The sequence below is a fragment of the Tupaia chinensis genome, unplaced genomic scaffold, assembly GCF_000334495.1.
Source record: "Tupaia chinensis unplaced genomic scaffold, TupChi_1.0 Scaffold000654_1, whole genome shotgun sequence".
In the NCBI taxonomy this organism is placed as follows: Eukaryota; Metazoa; Chordata; class Mammalia; order Scandentia; family Tupaiidae; genus Tupaia; species Tupaia belangeri.
In genome coordinates, this window is record NW_006160175.1 from 243171 (window position 1) to 258858 (window position 15688).

General features: G+C 35.5%; 1 protein-coding gene across 1 annotated transcript in view; it reads left to right on the forward strand.

Moving 5' to 3' along the window:
• The window catches only part of DIAPH3 (diaphanous related formin 3), a 556802-nt gene that overhangs the window by 74599 nt on the left and 466515 nt on the right, over window positions 1–15688 (forward strand). The window contains 1 exon segment of the mRNA XM_006159773.3: window positions 13135–13239. Within this exon segment, the coding sequence (XP_006159835.1) occupies window positions 13135–13239 (105 nt within the window).

Sequence of the window (15688 nt, forward strand, 5' to 3'; positions counted from 1 at the left end):
TTTTTTTTATGTAAAGCAAGATTAGGGCTAGCCTTGCAACCTGATAGGTAAGAGAGCTGGATCCCATATGGTTTATAAAAGCTAAAATTTTGGGCTGACCGCTTGCAAAACACAGTGTGCATATGTGTATCAGCACCTAAAATCCCAACAGGAGGAAGAAATGGAGGCAAGAGTGTGGCCTGACTGTGCCCCATTGTGGTGTGCTTACTCCCTCTCTTTCTCTTTCTGTCTTTGTCTCTGGCAAACATATGTGCCCTCTGTCATGTAAAAAAAAAAAAAAATAAATAAAAAATTGCAGTGGAATATCTTTACACGTGCTTGTTGGCTTTTTGGTCTACCATTAGGTAAATCTCCTGTTGATATCTTTTGCCCATTTTGTTGGGATTTTTGTGTTTTTCCTATTTGTAGAATTTACCAAATTTTGAACAGTATTATGCTCGGTTTCTGTGTTACACTATCTTATCTCAGTTTGAGTCTTTCCTTCTTTTTGGAAGGGGAGTTGAAGTACAGAAAATGTAATGTGGCCATATTTTTCACTCTTTTTTTATGGTTTGTGGCTTTGTATATGATTGAAGAAATTCTTTTCCATCCTGACATCATAAATCTACCTTAATATGTTTACGTCTAAAATAATTAGATTATTTGTGTCTATTTATAATATGAGATATAGATCCATTGTTTTTTCCCCTACATGGCTGACTAGTTTTTCCAGAAGCATTTTATCGGAGGGTTTATTCTTTTCTAGTTCTTATAATATCAGTTTTATAGATCAAGTTTCTCTATATGAATGGGTTTGTTCCTGTGGGTTTATTTTGTTCATTAGCTAGTTTATGTAGCTTTGCATTTATATCCATTGTCTTAATTACTGTTGCTATATAATATGTTTGATATTTCATATATTTTGATTTCCCCTACTCAAAATCACCTGGGTTATAGTCTCAGCTCTTAGCTTTTTCATATTAGAATCAGTTAAATTTCATTATAAATCCTGTCTGGATCTTGACTGGAATCACAATGAATTTAATTGGTTGACTTAGGCAAACAAGATACCTTTGTAATATTAAGCTTTCCCTCTATAAGCATTGTATATACATTTATATCTCAAGATTCTTATTAAAATTTTTTGTTCTTGAAGAGCAAAAATTTATACCCTGTTCTTTACGGTCTTACAAATCTTGTATTAGATTTATTCCTTGGTTTACTATTAATATGTAAGGGTATTCAACAGTTTTTATTAAATACATATTTTTGATGTATCCAGTACCTTACTGAAATTTTATTAGTTTTATTATTATTATAGATCTTATATTTTCTATGTATATGATCAGAATACCTGTGAATGATAACTTTTGATTTTTTTCATTTTTATTCCTTTTAATGCTTTTAGTTTCCTTGCACTGATTAGAGTTGTACAATTAAAGGGCCATCAGGTGTTGTGGTTGTTAAGGGTGCCGGACTCCCACATAGCCAACCATGGTTTGAGTCCTGGACCTGGCTGCTTGCTTCCCCCCTGCCCCTTTTGGTCAAATTAAAATAAGTAAATAAATAAGTAAAGTTAAAGTAATTCTTTTAAAAAAGGAATTGTGCAATTAAAAAAGACTGTAGCAGTGTTTTTATTGTTTTGAATGTTTTTTGTTCAGATCTGATACTTCAAACATAATTAAAAATTAAAAAAAAAAACCCTTGAATTAGGAGAGCTATACTGCTCTTCCCTGAAAATTTCTTTGTACCTACTCAGTATGTGTCCCATTCTTTAATTTTTATTCTGGAGCCAGCCCAGGGACATGGTGATTAAGGTGGCTGGATCCCACATAGCTGACCTTGTAGTTCAAGTCCTAGACCCAGCGACTTGAAAAACACACCAGGCACATGTGCACGCATGCTCAAAATTACAAGAAGAGAATGGACTAGAAAGATTGTTGTATAGTCATTCCCCCACCTTGGGGAGGGAGTTTAATCTCTTTCTCTCTCCCCCTTTCTCTTTGTCTTCAGCAAGCATGTGTGCCCTGTAGCAAACTATAAAAAAAGAAAAAAAGTTTTATTCTGCTCTCATGATGATCCCACTGGCTAGTTCCATAAGGTCTTTTCTGATTACCTTACCCCAGAAAACAACATTAATATCTTACTCTTTTCTGTTCCTAGAGTATTTGGTAAAAACTTTCTCCACCTCCCTCAAACACACTTAGGTTGGTTAGTCTTTCAACACTGATCTTTCTCTAGGGTAGATGCTTGGGCCTGCTATCTATTTTTTTTTTTTTTTTTAATCCTTTAAGCTGAGTATATCCTCCATTAATTATTTGTTTTTCTGTTTTATGTTGATTCATTAGATCAGTTTTTTAATCTTATCAGAACCATATTTTATTGGACTACAAACATTTAACCAGATTCTTTTTGTCCTTAGTGCCTTCACAGTACAGACTACATGTTTTCTCTCCTGTGTTGCTGAATGAGTTGATCTGTTTTTGCTTTGGTAAATACCACATTTTAGTAATCAGATTACATGAAAGAGTCCCTATAGAGCTAAATACCAAGACGTCTTTGTGTTCTGAGCTTTGTAGTGAGTTCAGAAACATAGGTATCTTTGTCTGGGATAAACTTAAGTCCAGTGGAAGAAAGAAGAGCTCAAGTGATCTCATAAAATCAAATATGACCATTACATTTACTGCTTTTGGTATCAGTGGTGGGAGGAGGGTTCATCTCACTAAGCTTATTCCTTGTTGGCACTGTTGGGTTACCTGCAAGGGTACTACAGAAAGCTCATGGGAAAATGGAATTAAGGTAGAAGTTCATTTCACAACTTAAAAAAAAAAAAATTCAATATATGCATAGCCTTTTGATAATATGTATTTTTCATGAACTTTTTGAGGTATCTCCAGTCTTGTACAAATGGCATTTTTTTTTTTTTAATCTTTGGTGTTAAAGATTTATGCTTAGCAAGTAAGTGAATGCCTATTCTGTTGAGGATGCAAGGAATATCTTAAGGGCCACCAGGAGTCTGATTAATTAAAAAAAAAAAAAAGGGACCAGCAGATGGCATAATGGTTATGTTGCTGGACTCCCATGTAGTCAACTGTGGTTTGAGTCCTGGAGCCAGCTGCTTGAACCTCAGGCCAGGTGTATATATATATGTGTGTTTGCGTATCCAAATCCTGAGAGGAGAATGGAGGAAAAAGATTATGGCATGGTTATCCCCCCTGGGGGGAGGTATGACTTCTTGGTTTTTGTCTCTCTGTCTCTGTGATGACTTCTTGGTTTCTGTCTCTCTGTCTCTGTCTCTCCGGCAAATCATGCACCCCATACCAAAAATTTCTCTTAAAAAGAAAAAGGAAAGAAAAAACCAACAATGACACCTTTATGTTAATTCTGCTTATTGACTGCTATAGAAAAAAAACTAGCAGTTTATTTCAGGTATTAGTATTTTTACGAATAATTTTTCTTCATCATGAGTTTTTTTCTTTTTCTTTCTTTTTTTTTTTGGAGAGGTTTTTCGCTATAGAACGTGTGCGCTTGCCAGACAGGCAGAGAGACATAGAGATAGAAAGCGAGAAATCACCCCCCAGGGGGGATGGCCACGCTGCAATCCCTTCTCCTCCATTCTCCTCTCGGGATCTTGGGCATGCACGCACACGTGCCCAGCATGAGTTCTAAGCCACCGGGTTCGGGATGCGAACCGCGGTCGACTACGTGGGAGTCCAGCGACATAGCCATTATGCTAACTGCTGGTTCCCAGGTTTTTTATTTCTTGTAAACTTAAAACTATTTAGAGTTGAACAGATAAAATGAGTGGTTTCATGGGAATACTTTGTTCTGATCTATTAGTTGTCACATTTTTCTTCTCCATTGGGTGGAAATTGAAAAATTCAGGAAAAGGTGATCTAAAAGCAATCCAAGGAATAATCTAAATATGAGGAGAAAGATGAGGAAGAGAGTATAATAGTGTAAAGCAGCTGTCAAGTTGATTCATATGTCATGTTTGTCAGGGTGATAATGTCAATGCTTGTTGTTTCTTCTAGATCCAGATAAATGAGAAAATTAATGATTTAGTAGCATTGGATTTTGCCTGGTGGGAGTTTGTAGCACCAATAAAATGGTCAGGAAGAGGAATTTTAGAAGGATAAATGTTATGATAATGTTTAAGCATGCTGTTCTACCGTGTAAGAGGTGTGTAGGCACATCATTTAACAGCGAAGGCCTTTTCTTGGTCTTATTTTTGTTTGTAGAAAAGTCAGCCTGTGTATCTTGAGTCAAATGATGCTACTGTTTTATCCTTCATGTAATTTATGAAGAAATGGTTTAGAAATTTATTTAGAAATGTTGAAAAGCAAATAAGGGAATAAAAACCTTTTTTAGTCAGTGTCAGTGTTCTTATCTGCAGGATTACACAGCAGTTGTCTGTGATCGTAGGTACTTATGCACATGCTTGAACAGTTCTGGCAAGGTTATATTCCAAAATAAATTAGAATGTACAACTCCCTACAGTCATCTTCTCTGTTCTGTTAAAGGAAAGTGATACTTAAGTTTTTTTGTTTTGTTTTGTTCCTTGATACTGACAATAGGATAGTGTGAAATTTGGCTTTCAACTGAGATAGTTTCTGCTCTGCCTATAAACTCCAGTTGGAGTATGGTCAAATAATTGTGTTTATTAGTTCACCTTTTTCTGAGTAAATATCAGTTTTTTGGCTGCTGTACTATTAATGAGCTAGCCATCTGACTTCTAATAATTTAAACGGGAATTGAGTAAAGACCTTTTGGATAGAACAGTGAAAAATCCAACACCACTCATGATAAAAACAACATAAATAATGTCTCTGTAATCACATTAAATTATTATAAAGGCTTATATAAGGACATTGTACAAGTGATGAGCAAAAGAAAAACTATTTTATAGCTTCAGTTTATTTATATATCTTGAATATAAAAATGTAGTAACACAGTTAATTCCAAGTTCCAGGTTCTTGGTAGTATTTATGTTTTAATTTCATAATTATGACTGAACCCACCTAAGTATAAAATTTACCAAATTGAAGAGCTAGGTAAGATTCATCTAATTTGCCCTATTTGATAGTATAATGAGAATCTCTTTTTTGGGGGGGTTACTAAACTATTAGTAAGAACCTACTTTAGTTTAGCGATAAACATTAGCAAGACCTTTTGTCATTTTGTGATGTAGAGGATGAAATCAAATATAGTTAAGAACAGAATTACACTTTCAGAAGAACTTTGAATAAAATTATGTTTATAGGATGTTGAGCTCTGAAATCCCAAGAGAGGGAATTAAGGGATTACAGTGGACTTCCTCTTAATATGCTTAACCAATTTGTAGTTATAGTAATATAATGTTATTAAAGAGAGACTGCTATTGAAAATAATTACGTGGGGTTTAACACATGAAACGAAACATAATGCTATTGAAATCAGATGATTGCTGTCAACCTAATTAGAATTTGTTTGGTTATGCTACTGTGGTGCTTCCAATTTTTATCTTCCAATATTGTATGTATTGATCCATATGAATGTTTTGATCCATTGTAATACTGTTTTTCCTATATCCATTTTGTAACTCTAATCATGCCTCTGCCTGTCTGTAGCTTTTTTCCTTTCTGGCTGAATTATCTCACACCTGACCATCTTTAACAACTCGCTACTTGTATATATTCGCTTAATTCTTCAAATAGTCAATCATTTTAAATTTAATCTGACTTTCCGTGGTGTTAACTGTCCTACTCAACTTGATGTATGTAAATTTAATGAGCATGCTGTCTTGTAAAATCCACATCTGTGAATGAAAATATTGAGTCTGACTGTAATTCAGTTGAAAAAACTGTCCATTCTCTGGTTGCCATTCTCTGCTTGATTGCTCCTTAGTGCTCTACCTATTGATAGTTGTATGTATATTATAAGCATAACGATTACATATTCTTTTCCTCTTTTGTTGGAGAAAACTTGGGAAATATTTATTTTACATCAATGTTTTGTCAGGTTAGATAGTCAAGGTGCCTAAAAACATTTGTACACTTGTAATTGTCTGACTTGTGGGAACTTCTGGCCCTATTCAACCATAGAAAGAAAAGTTTAGAGGTCTTAAAATGCTTGCCCTTGGACTAAGGTGTATATCATGCTGGGTAAAGTCTCTGAACAATCTAAATGATGTATAGCGATTTAGTATATGAATAATAATAATAAAATTAAAAAAAGAATGCTTGTCCTAACTGGTTTCCCAGTCAGGGCTGCCACGGACACATTTGGTATCTTTATACGACTTAGAAAAGATGTATCCCTTCATTTTGCTGGGTGGACACACATTCCTATAAAGAAAGTCACAGCTTGGTGGTCTCAGCCCCTTTCACTCCTTTGACCAGGCGCTGCTGGGCAGGGTATAATCACACTGACTGTATTTCAGATCACTGCGTGGTTCTTCTATTGCTCCTTGACAAGGTGATGGACTTTGGCTTAGTCAGCCCTGTGTAAATACCACTGCCTGAAGATACTACCTCTGGAGCTGAAACTTGTTCTAGTTAATGTTATCTGAAGATTCTTGAGAATCTTCTAGAGTAGCAACTGCTTAGTGCTCTAGACTAGGGCTGTCTATTATCTGTAGCTTCCTAGAAAATTACTTGCATTTTCTAGTTTGTTACAAAATAAGATTACTAAATTCTATTTGAGATTTTTCCATGTATATTTTTTATTCAACAGATATTTTAAAAATGATCACATGAACTTTATATCTATGCACTGTAAAAGATAATATAAATATTTCTAAAAGTAATACATGAGAGAAAAAGGAGAAAGTCATATATAAAAAAGAGCTAGAATTGAGAGAAGACTTTTTTTCGCCCTCAATTTTAATCTTAAAGTTAACATGCTTATAGATTGTTACAAAAACTGAGAAGAATTTTGTGAAATAAAAATAATTGTGCAGTGCCCTTTAGGAGGTGGGGAGAAGGGAGAGGTGCAAGTATAAATGAATGTGATCATTTTTGGATAGATGCAGGGATTGGTGGGAAAGAGATTTTTTTACGCAGGTAAATTGGTAATACAGGAAATTGAATGATAGCTTTCTTCTTATGGAGGGAATTGAAGTTTGTTGAGAATGCTAATTAAAAGTAGTAATTTCACAGCTCTTGGAGAGTAGCGAAGTTTAAAGCGAGTATTTTAGGGAATGTGAAGGAAAGACTAGTAGGAATTCCCATAAAATTTGTGGAACTTGATGTATGAATAATTGGCCTGTACTGGGAGAAAATGGTTAGGTGAAGAAAAACAATTTGCCCTAACCACTACACCATCTGCTGGCCAGTGGTTAGGGCATCTGGCCATCTGTTGGCCAGATGGCATAGTGGTGATGTTGCTGGACTCCCACGTAGTCGACTGCAATTCAAGTCATGGATCTAGTGGCTTCAAACTCACTCAGATCATGCACGTATGTGGGCACCCAAAATCCCATGCCCCCATGTGCGGTGATTTCTCATTTTCTTTCTCTCTATCTCTTGAGAGTGCATGCACCCTATAACAAAAATCTCTCGTAAGATATATTTTAAAAAATGTCATCTGAAGTGAGCAAAGTGAAAAGATTGAGTTTGGATAAAAGATCATGGAAATGGTGATGATACAAGAAGCATAACATTTTTTAGACAATGAAAGAGTCTAGGTGTATTATTTTATTTTATTTTATTTTTTGGAGAGGTTTTCGCTATAGGGCGCATGCGCTTGCCAGACAGACAGAGAGAGACATAGAGACAGAAAGTGAGAAATCACTCCCCAGGGGGGATGGCCACGCGACAATCCCTTCTCCTCCATTCTCCTCTTGGTATCTTGGGCACGCACGCACATGCGCCCGGCGTGAGTTTTAAGCCACCGGGTCCAGGATGCGAACCGCGGTCGACTACGTGGGAGTCCAGCGACATAGCCATTACACTAACTGCTGGTTCCCTAGGTGTATTATTGAAGACTGGGTCTGGGGAAAGTGGAAGTCAAGGTCTCTGGTGGTGAGGAAACCAAGGACACCCCAGGTAGTTCTAGGTGATAATAAGGCATGGAACATCAGAGGAGTCACAAGAGGCTGCCCACTTAAGTGTTTAGATACATAGGATTAGCTCTAAGGAAATGGGATTTTAAATTATAATGGAAATAAATAATATGCAGATAAGAATGGGGAGATAAGATAGACCAGAGTTCAAATCAAAGGTATAGGACCATGATCAATTTAAAGAATTCTCTTAAACCTGTTTCCTCAGTAAGGAGGAGGAGATACCTCAGATGGTTATTAATGAGGATTTAATAAATTGCTTGTAAAAGGTTAGTGCAGTGACTGACTCAAGAATGTAACTTTTTTTTTTTTTTTTTTTTTTTAAGATTTTAAGAATGCTAGGGGTCTATGAAAAGTTGTAAAAAGATTGCTGGGAGAATGGTTGAGAAGCACAATTTAGGAAACAGATTAGGAATGAAAATGGGGAGGGAATGTGAGTAACCCTAGAACTTTGTGCTTGAGAGATTCCAGAGGGTGCCTAACTCCTAGGTTCTGAGTGGAATTCTATAGCGGATATCCTAACCCCTCCTCTAGTAACCTTGGCTTTGTCTTGATAGTGATTTCTTTATTTACCACTGCTTTTCTCCCCTTTATCAAGTTTGTGTGTATTTACTGTTGCCAAATATTCTACAAACCTGTTACTTTCATTTAGAATTTATTTAAGAGATTAAAAGGAATTATTTCTTTTTGAAATAAAGGATGTTCCATTTTTATGATTTCGTTTAAATTCCTAAATTTCACTTTGGGAAGAGTATCACAGAGGATAACTCTGTATCACTGATATAGTGTGATACTTCTTCACAGTATATCAGTAGATTGTGTCAGTGGGCTTGTGATATTAATTTGTCCTGTTATGGTGGTGTTAGCCTAAGATTCTTTGTGAAGGTATTATCTTCTAGGTTTCTGCATTTTAAACTTACTATTTTTCCCTTGTGATTAAGGAGAATTAGGATAGGATTGCACAGTCTTAAAATATCTTCTCCATTCATTTTATTCTTTGAGTTATATCCAATACTGTCATTATTTGTTTGTCAAATTGTTCTAGATCTGGCCATTTAGAGCTCTTCCAGGTTGGAAGAGTTCTTTTGATTTTTTTTTTTTATTTGAGTACTTTTTTTTTACTTTCCAGTACCGTCAATTTGATCTTTTAAACTAGTTTTTTTAGATGACGTAGATGTCTTCTTCCATTTATTGAATTTAAGAGAAAAAAATCTTTTGCAATATTTTTTCTCTCTATTTCTAATATCCCTGTGCTAGTCACACTAGGCAGTAAAATAGCAGTGATTCAGTCTAGATTTTTTTCTTAAATTTTGTAGATTTTTGCATAGGGTGTATCTACTCACCAGAGAGAGATCATCGTGCCTCCCCCCCCCCCCCGGGGGGGGGGGGTTTGTGGCTCGGCACTCTCTCCTCGGGTTGTTTATGGCCATGCTCAATCCCTTCTCCATTCTCCCCTCAAGATTTTGGGCACATATGTATACGTGCCTAGTGTGATTTCAAGCTGCTGGGTCCAGGACTTGAACTGTAGTTGGCCATTTGGGAATCCAGTGCTATAATCACCATACCACCTGCTGATGCTGATTCAATCTAGATTTTGATTAAAAATTAAAATAGAAGATTATTTTTTGATATTGCAGCTCCTAATTTTCCTTGGCAAAATTGTGTTTAAACATATATACAAAGGTAGTGCTATAGATGAGAATTTATAATGTACGTTGCTAATGTAGTAGTTAAACTTTAATTCCAAAAAACAATTATAAGCTCTTGTGACACACAGTAAGTTTCATTTGGTGACTCCTGAACTAATTTTTTTGAATAAGATATATTCAACTAGATAGCCAACTGCTAAGATTTTTCCATTAAAGAGTAGGTATTAATCTCATATATATCCAGTGAATTTTTGCCCTTGAAATTATTTATCAAGCTTTTGTAATTAAGTTTTCTATGTCTATCCTGTTTATTATTTTAACAATAATGGTTATTTAATGAAATATATATATATTAGGGGTATTTGAAAGGTTTAAGGAAAAATATGAAAAAAAAAACTGTGAATTTCAAATTTTTTTTACATGCTTAGTATGTGCTCAATAAAGGTTTCTCTGGTATTATGTAGTCAATTCCAAACTTTCGAAGTATCCATTTTTTGTTTTCCTTTTGTCTTTATACTGGAATTGTCACCAGATTTTTGTCAGGAAAGTGAGTGCTGTATTTAGATATGAGAGGTGGGATAAATCAGAGGAAAGGTATTGGGAGAACTCTGGATTTTTTTCTTAATTACAAATACACCAGTCAGACTTCTCCAGAGAGACAGAACCTATTTGGTACATAGGCTATCTCTCCATCTCTCAGTCTGTGTGAGATGGGGCTTAATAAGGTAATTGACTCGTGATTATGGAGGCTGATAAATGCCATGGGAGGTCCTCTGCAAACTGAAGAACCAGGAAAGTCCAAGTCTGAAGGCCTCTGAATCAGGAAAGTTGATGGTATGACTCTCAGTAAAAGGCTTGAGAACATGGGTGGTCAGTGGTATAAGTCTCAGTCAAAAAGCCAAAGAACTTGGGGTTCTTATGTCCAAGGAGAATAATTCTGGCTCCAGGAGAAAAAGATAGTTTGATTTCCTCTTTTTGTTCTCTTCAGGGCCTCTGCTATTTAGATGGTGCTGCCTACATTGAGTGAAGACAGGTCTTCCTTACTCAGTCCACTGATTCAAATGCCAATCCTGGCTGGAAACCTCCCATACAAATGCAGAAATATCTCTTTGTCAGTGCATGGGTGTCTCTTGATTCAATCAGGTTGACTCAGTTAACCAGAACAACCACTTTTGTGAATGAGCTGGTGTCACCTAGAATATACATTTCCACAAAAACAAAAACAGGCAGTGGCTTTTTGGTTTATTTTTTTCCCAGCTATCCACTTTGAAATTTTATTCTTTTAGTCACAACAGGCTTTCCATTTAAAAATATTCTCTAAGTGTTTTAACTTGCTGGTTACATACATAATTCTTTTAAAAAAATTCAATATAATGCCTTACTGTACTATGTAATAAACAGTTTGCCACAACTACTCAGGTAGGTGCAGTAAAGTCACACTCATGAATCTCTGCCTCACACCATTGTGGAGCACAAGAGCTCTAGTGTAGCTGGATTAAGGTGTGCTGTTTTGGGGATTCAAATACCACAGACAGTATAGCTTTTGGATCCCTAAATTTCAGAAATGAAGCAAAGCTGTTGTCAAAGCTTAATAAAGAATGGAGGAAAAAAAAATCTGTTTAGCTGCAGTGGTGCATGCAGGGGGATGCAAACTAAACATGCTGAGCGCAGTAACCCAATGCCAGTGGTCTAGTTAGCTGGGAGCTCAGGCAGGATGGAACAGGGCAGGACATTGTCAAAAACACCCCCCTTTCTGTGCACAGTCTCTCTCTCAAACACACACACACATTGTAACTATCATTTAGAGACTAGATGGACTCTTAGAAAATTCAATGTATGTTGAAACCATGCAATACAGAGTATTATTTAACAGTCTGTATATTCATTGTAATTTACAAATTTACATTTTTTTTTCCTAATTGTGTTGAATAGAGTCTAGGCCTAGGTAATTATGATTCTTTTATTGTTTTCGGTATGTGAATCTGGGGGGTACAAAATTAACTGCAGGATGTTGAGCATACCTAGCCCCCCCCCCCAAATGCTATTAGCATCACCTCAGTCACTATGACAACCAAAATGTCCCTGGAAATGTCCAAAAATTTTAAATGCTTCCTGAATAGTGTTATGGTTTATTGAGAATAGCTAACTTAGAGGGGAAAAAAATGAAACAAAACCATTATTTACACAATAAGATATTTCTAACTTTTGGGTTGTTGGAAAAGTTGTGATGCATTTTTGCCTAGAAAGGCAGAAAAATGCATCATGGCTTTTCTGACAGCCCAATAGAAGAGCAAGTGTGACATTACTTATTAGTACCTTCTATTGGAGTACCCCATGAATCAGCTTCTAAACTCTTAAATATTTTCTTAAATATTTCTATCAGTTTGAATGAAGAGAATTTCAACTTTTAAGTGCTTGAAGGATTTGGGAGTCAAAAACGAGTCAACTAAAGACGTAAATGAGTGTCTGATGAATGAAACATCCTTACAAACCTTGGAAGAAATTTAACTTGTGTTTCATGGGTGATCCAAACTCGTGAGTTTTATGGACCTATTCTGAGTAGAAATTAAGTTTATATACATTCAGTTATTTTACATTACTTATCACAGCTGACTCACAGCTAAGATAAGGAGGAAATCTTTGGAGTTGCCCTTCCTTAGCTATTTCTGTCTTACTTCAGGTTCCCCTTTCTTTGACAGAAGAGCCTCTTTTTCAGCAACTCAGTGACTAGTAATTCATATAGTTAAGTGAATATACTGACTTTAACTGTTAATCAACATTGGGTCCAAAGCAAGATCTAGGATACTTCAGTGCTTATTTTGGTAGGTTCTGTTGAAAAATGCTAGGTCTTTGTGATATCACCTGTTTTTATTAAGGCAACTTCTATGTGATTTAGAATAATCAGTAAATTATTCAGTTAATATTTTTGCTAGGGTTGGGGAAAAGGCAATTAAAACTGTGGAATGCTTCATGTTTTGCTAGGATCACTACTAAGTATTTGATAACAATATGTGCTTGTAGCTATCAGAATCTGAATAGTGGTTGGTTTATTTACTTTTTAATTTTTATGGTACATGGAGCAGGTCTTTCAAAATGGTACAAGATAGCTTCAGGTGCAGCTGTTAAAAAAATATATTAAAATTGTGAATCCTAATGACCTTATGAAAGACAGAAATCTGCAACTGATTATCTATACTGATGTGAATATAATTTTACTAGCATGCTGTGAATTTAAAAAGTTTTTCTGGTAAGTGTTTCACCTGTTAAAATGATCTAGAATACTTTCTTCTGTCTCTCCAGCTCGTTTCTCTCTCTTTCCTGCAGGCAAAACTACACGTAAATCATTCCAAAACAATTAATGCTGCTTTAGTCACAAATTATTGATTTTTCTGTTCATAGCAGTATGTAGAATTGCTGCTCTACTTAGATTCTAAAATGAAGCATTTTAATTGTGTTTTCCAGGAAGATATGAATTTAAATGAAGATAAAAAGGCACCATTGCGGGAAAAGGACTTCAGTATCAAAAAAGAAATGGTGATGCAGTACATTAATACTGCTTCTAAGACAGTAAGTAAAACTGTCAAGTTGAAAAATATTGCTGAAACATATCGTGGTATGGAAAACAATGTGCTTATCTAACGAAGTGCTTCAGTTTGTGGCCATCCTTAATCAGAGGGCTTTTCAATGTGAAATAAAAGACATAGGTATTATAATAAATCTGATTTAGAAATATTCCCATCTTTAAGACACTTCCCCCCACCCACCCCGAAGGTTAAAAAAAAAAAGAGAAAGAGAAGGAGAGGGACAGTTAAGACATGGTCACGCTGTAATCTTTCTCCTTCATCTCTCCCTCCTGATGGGATGATGGGATTTTGGACATGTATGCACATGCCTCCGGTTTCTCAGGCCACCATAACCTGGGTTCAAATCAGCAGTTGGCCATGTGCGATCTAATAACCTGAACATCAGGCCACAGAATTAGCCCAAGTTATGGCTTTTAAACTGTGTGTAGGTTCTTTGGTGTTTTTTTTTTTTTTTTTTTTTTGGTTTGTGTGTGTGTGTATGTGTTTTGTTTTATTTTTTAAAGTCAAGAGAATGGCTGAAAAACATACTTGAACATATCTTTCATTGTCTTTCACTATTAATGAGTTAAGATGATTATTGATTTCCTTGTATGTTTTCCTTTTTGGTTATTGATTTCTAATGTCACTTATAAACAGGAATCTTATTTGTATTATAGGAATGGGAGAATGATTTTACTCCAACTACCTAAAGTCAGGATACATGATAGTGGCGTAAAAGCATATCTTTAATATGAGTTTCTCTATTAAAAAAATTATCTTGTAACAAATTATAAATGTAAATATTGAAAGGAACATTAAGCCTCTACATGGCTGCCAATTTTCTAGGGAAACATGAAATATGTGGGTGAAAGTAATAACTAAATGTCTAAGAAACCATGACTGGCATAGACAATCAATTGGAACAACAAATGAGCTTGGTTAGTCATATTCAAGTTGTGACTAAATGCATTGAATGAAAAACATAAAAGGAAAGCCAATGAAGTGTTTTGTAGAAAGTAGACAATGATTTTGGCTGGACTTAAAATAGAAATGATTAGAAAAAGTAGCTTTACACACTAGTTTTCACCAGATACTTATAACCTAAGTCCATGGTACAAGAATATAAGTATTCATACTTTAACTTCATTTATCTACTAGACCAGTTAGTGACTATGAGGCATTTTGGAAGAAAGACTCAAGTGGTGTTTAATTTTTAAATGTGTCTCATGCTTTGGCAGCCTGACCTCCAGTTGCAGGAATCACTGTGAGTATTGTGCTTTTTCTAGCTCTTCTGTAGATGGACTTGCATCCTGTCAGTGTGATATTGTTACTAATTGCTTTTATCCCTTAATGATACTTAGATATCACTAATTCGCTTTAGGGGTTTAGGTGTCAGAGCCATGTTGTTTTAGATTTTCTTGTTCTTTGTTTGATGTTGAACATTTTATTTTACCTCTCTGGTTCTCAATTTCTTCAGTTATAAAATAGGAATGTCTACATCTAGGACTGTTATCAGAATTAAATGGTTTATTCCACTATTGGAGTATAACTATTTTATAGCTAGTGACTTCCTGGTAATACTAGTTATTGTGAGCCTAGTGGTTTCAGTAGCACTTATTTATTTTTCTTTGTGATTTGTTTATTTTTGCTTTGAAATCATTACACCATGATTAAATATATTGATGTACTTATCAATAAAAATGCAGATTTACTTTTGTGAGTTTATGTGTCTAAGGCATTCATTTGTTCTTTCAGCACATGTCTGTTAAATGTCAAATTGAGGCAGAGTTCTAAGCAATGGACATGGGATACCAAGATAATCTCTCACTGTGGCTGACCCTGTAGTGTAGTGGTTAAGCAATGTGCATTGGGAGCAGGCTCCTACATTGCCCATTGCACATTGAGTCCTGGCCGCAGAGGCTTGAAAAACACACTGGGCATGTGTACGTGTGTGAGTGTGTATGTGTGCGTGCATGACCAAAATCCCAATAGGAAGGTGAAGGGAGGGCCATGTGTAGTATGATCATGTCCCATTGGGGAATGTTTTCTCTCTTTTTATCTGTTGAGTACATGTGCTCTCTGGTAAAAAAACAAAACCAAAAACAACTCAAAAACAAAACAAAACAAACAAAAAAAACAAAAAACTTTTTAAGATTTCTTTTTACATTTTATTTATCATTGTGTCCTATGGAGCAGTGTGGGACATACATAACTAAAACACATAAACACATGTATGATGCATGTATATGTGTGACATGCTATGTGGGAAAAAGGTGGGGTGAGTAGAGATGTAATTTTATGTAAAGTAGTTAGAGGGGCCAACAGGTGGCATAGTGATTAAGGTGTTGGACTCACAAGTGATTGACCATGGTTTGAGTCCTGGACCTAGCAGCTTTAAGCTCATACTAGGTGCGTGTGTGTATATGTGTGCCCAAAATCCCAAAAAGAGAATG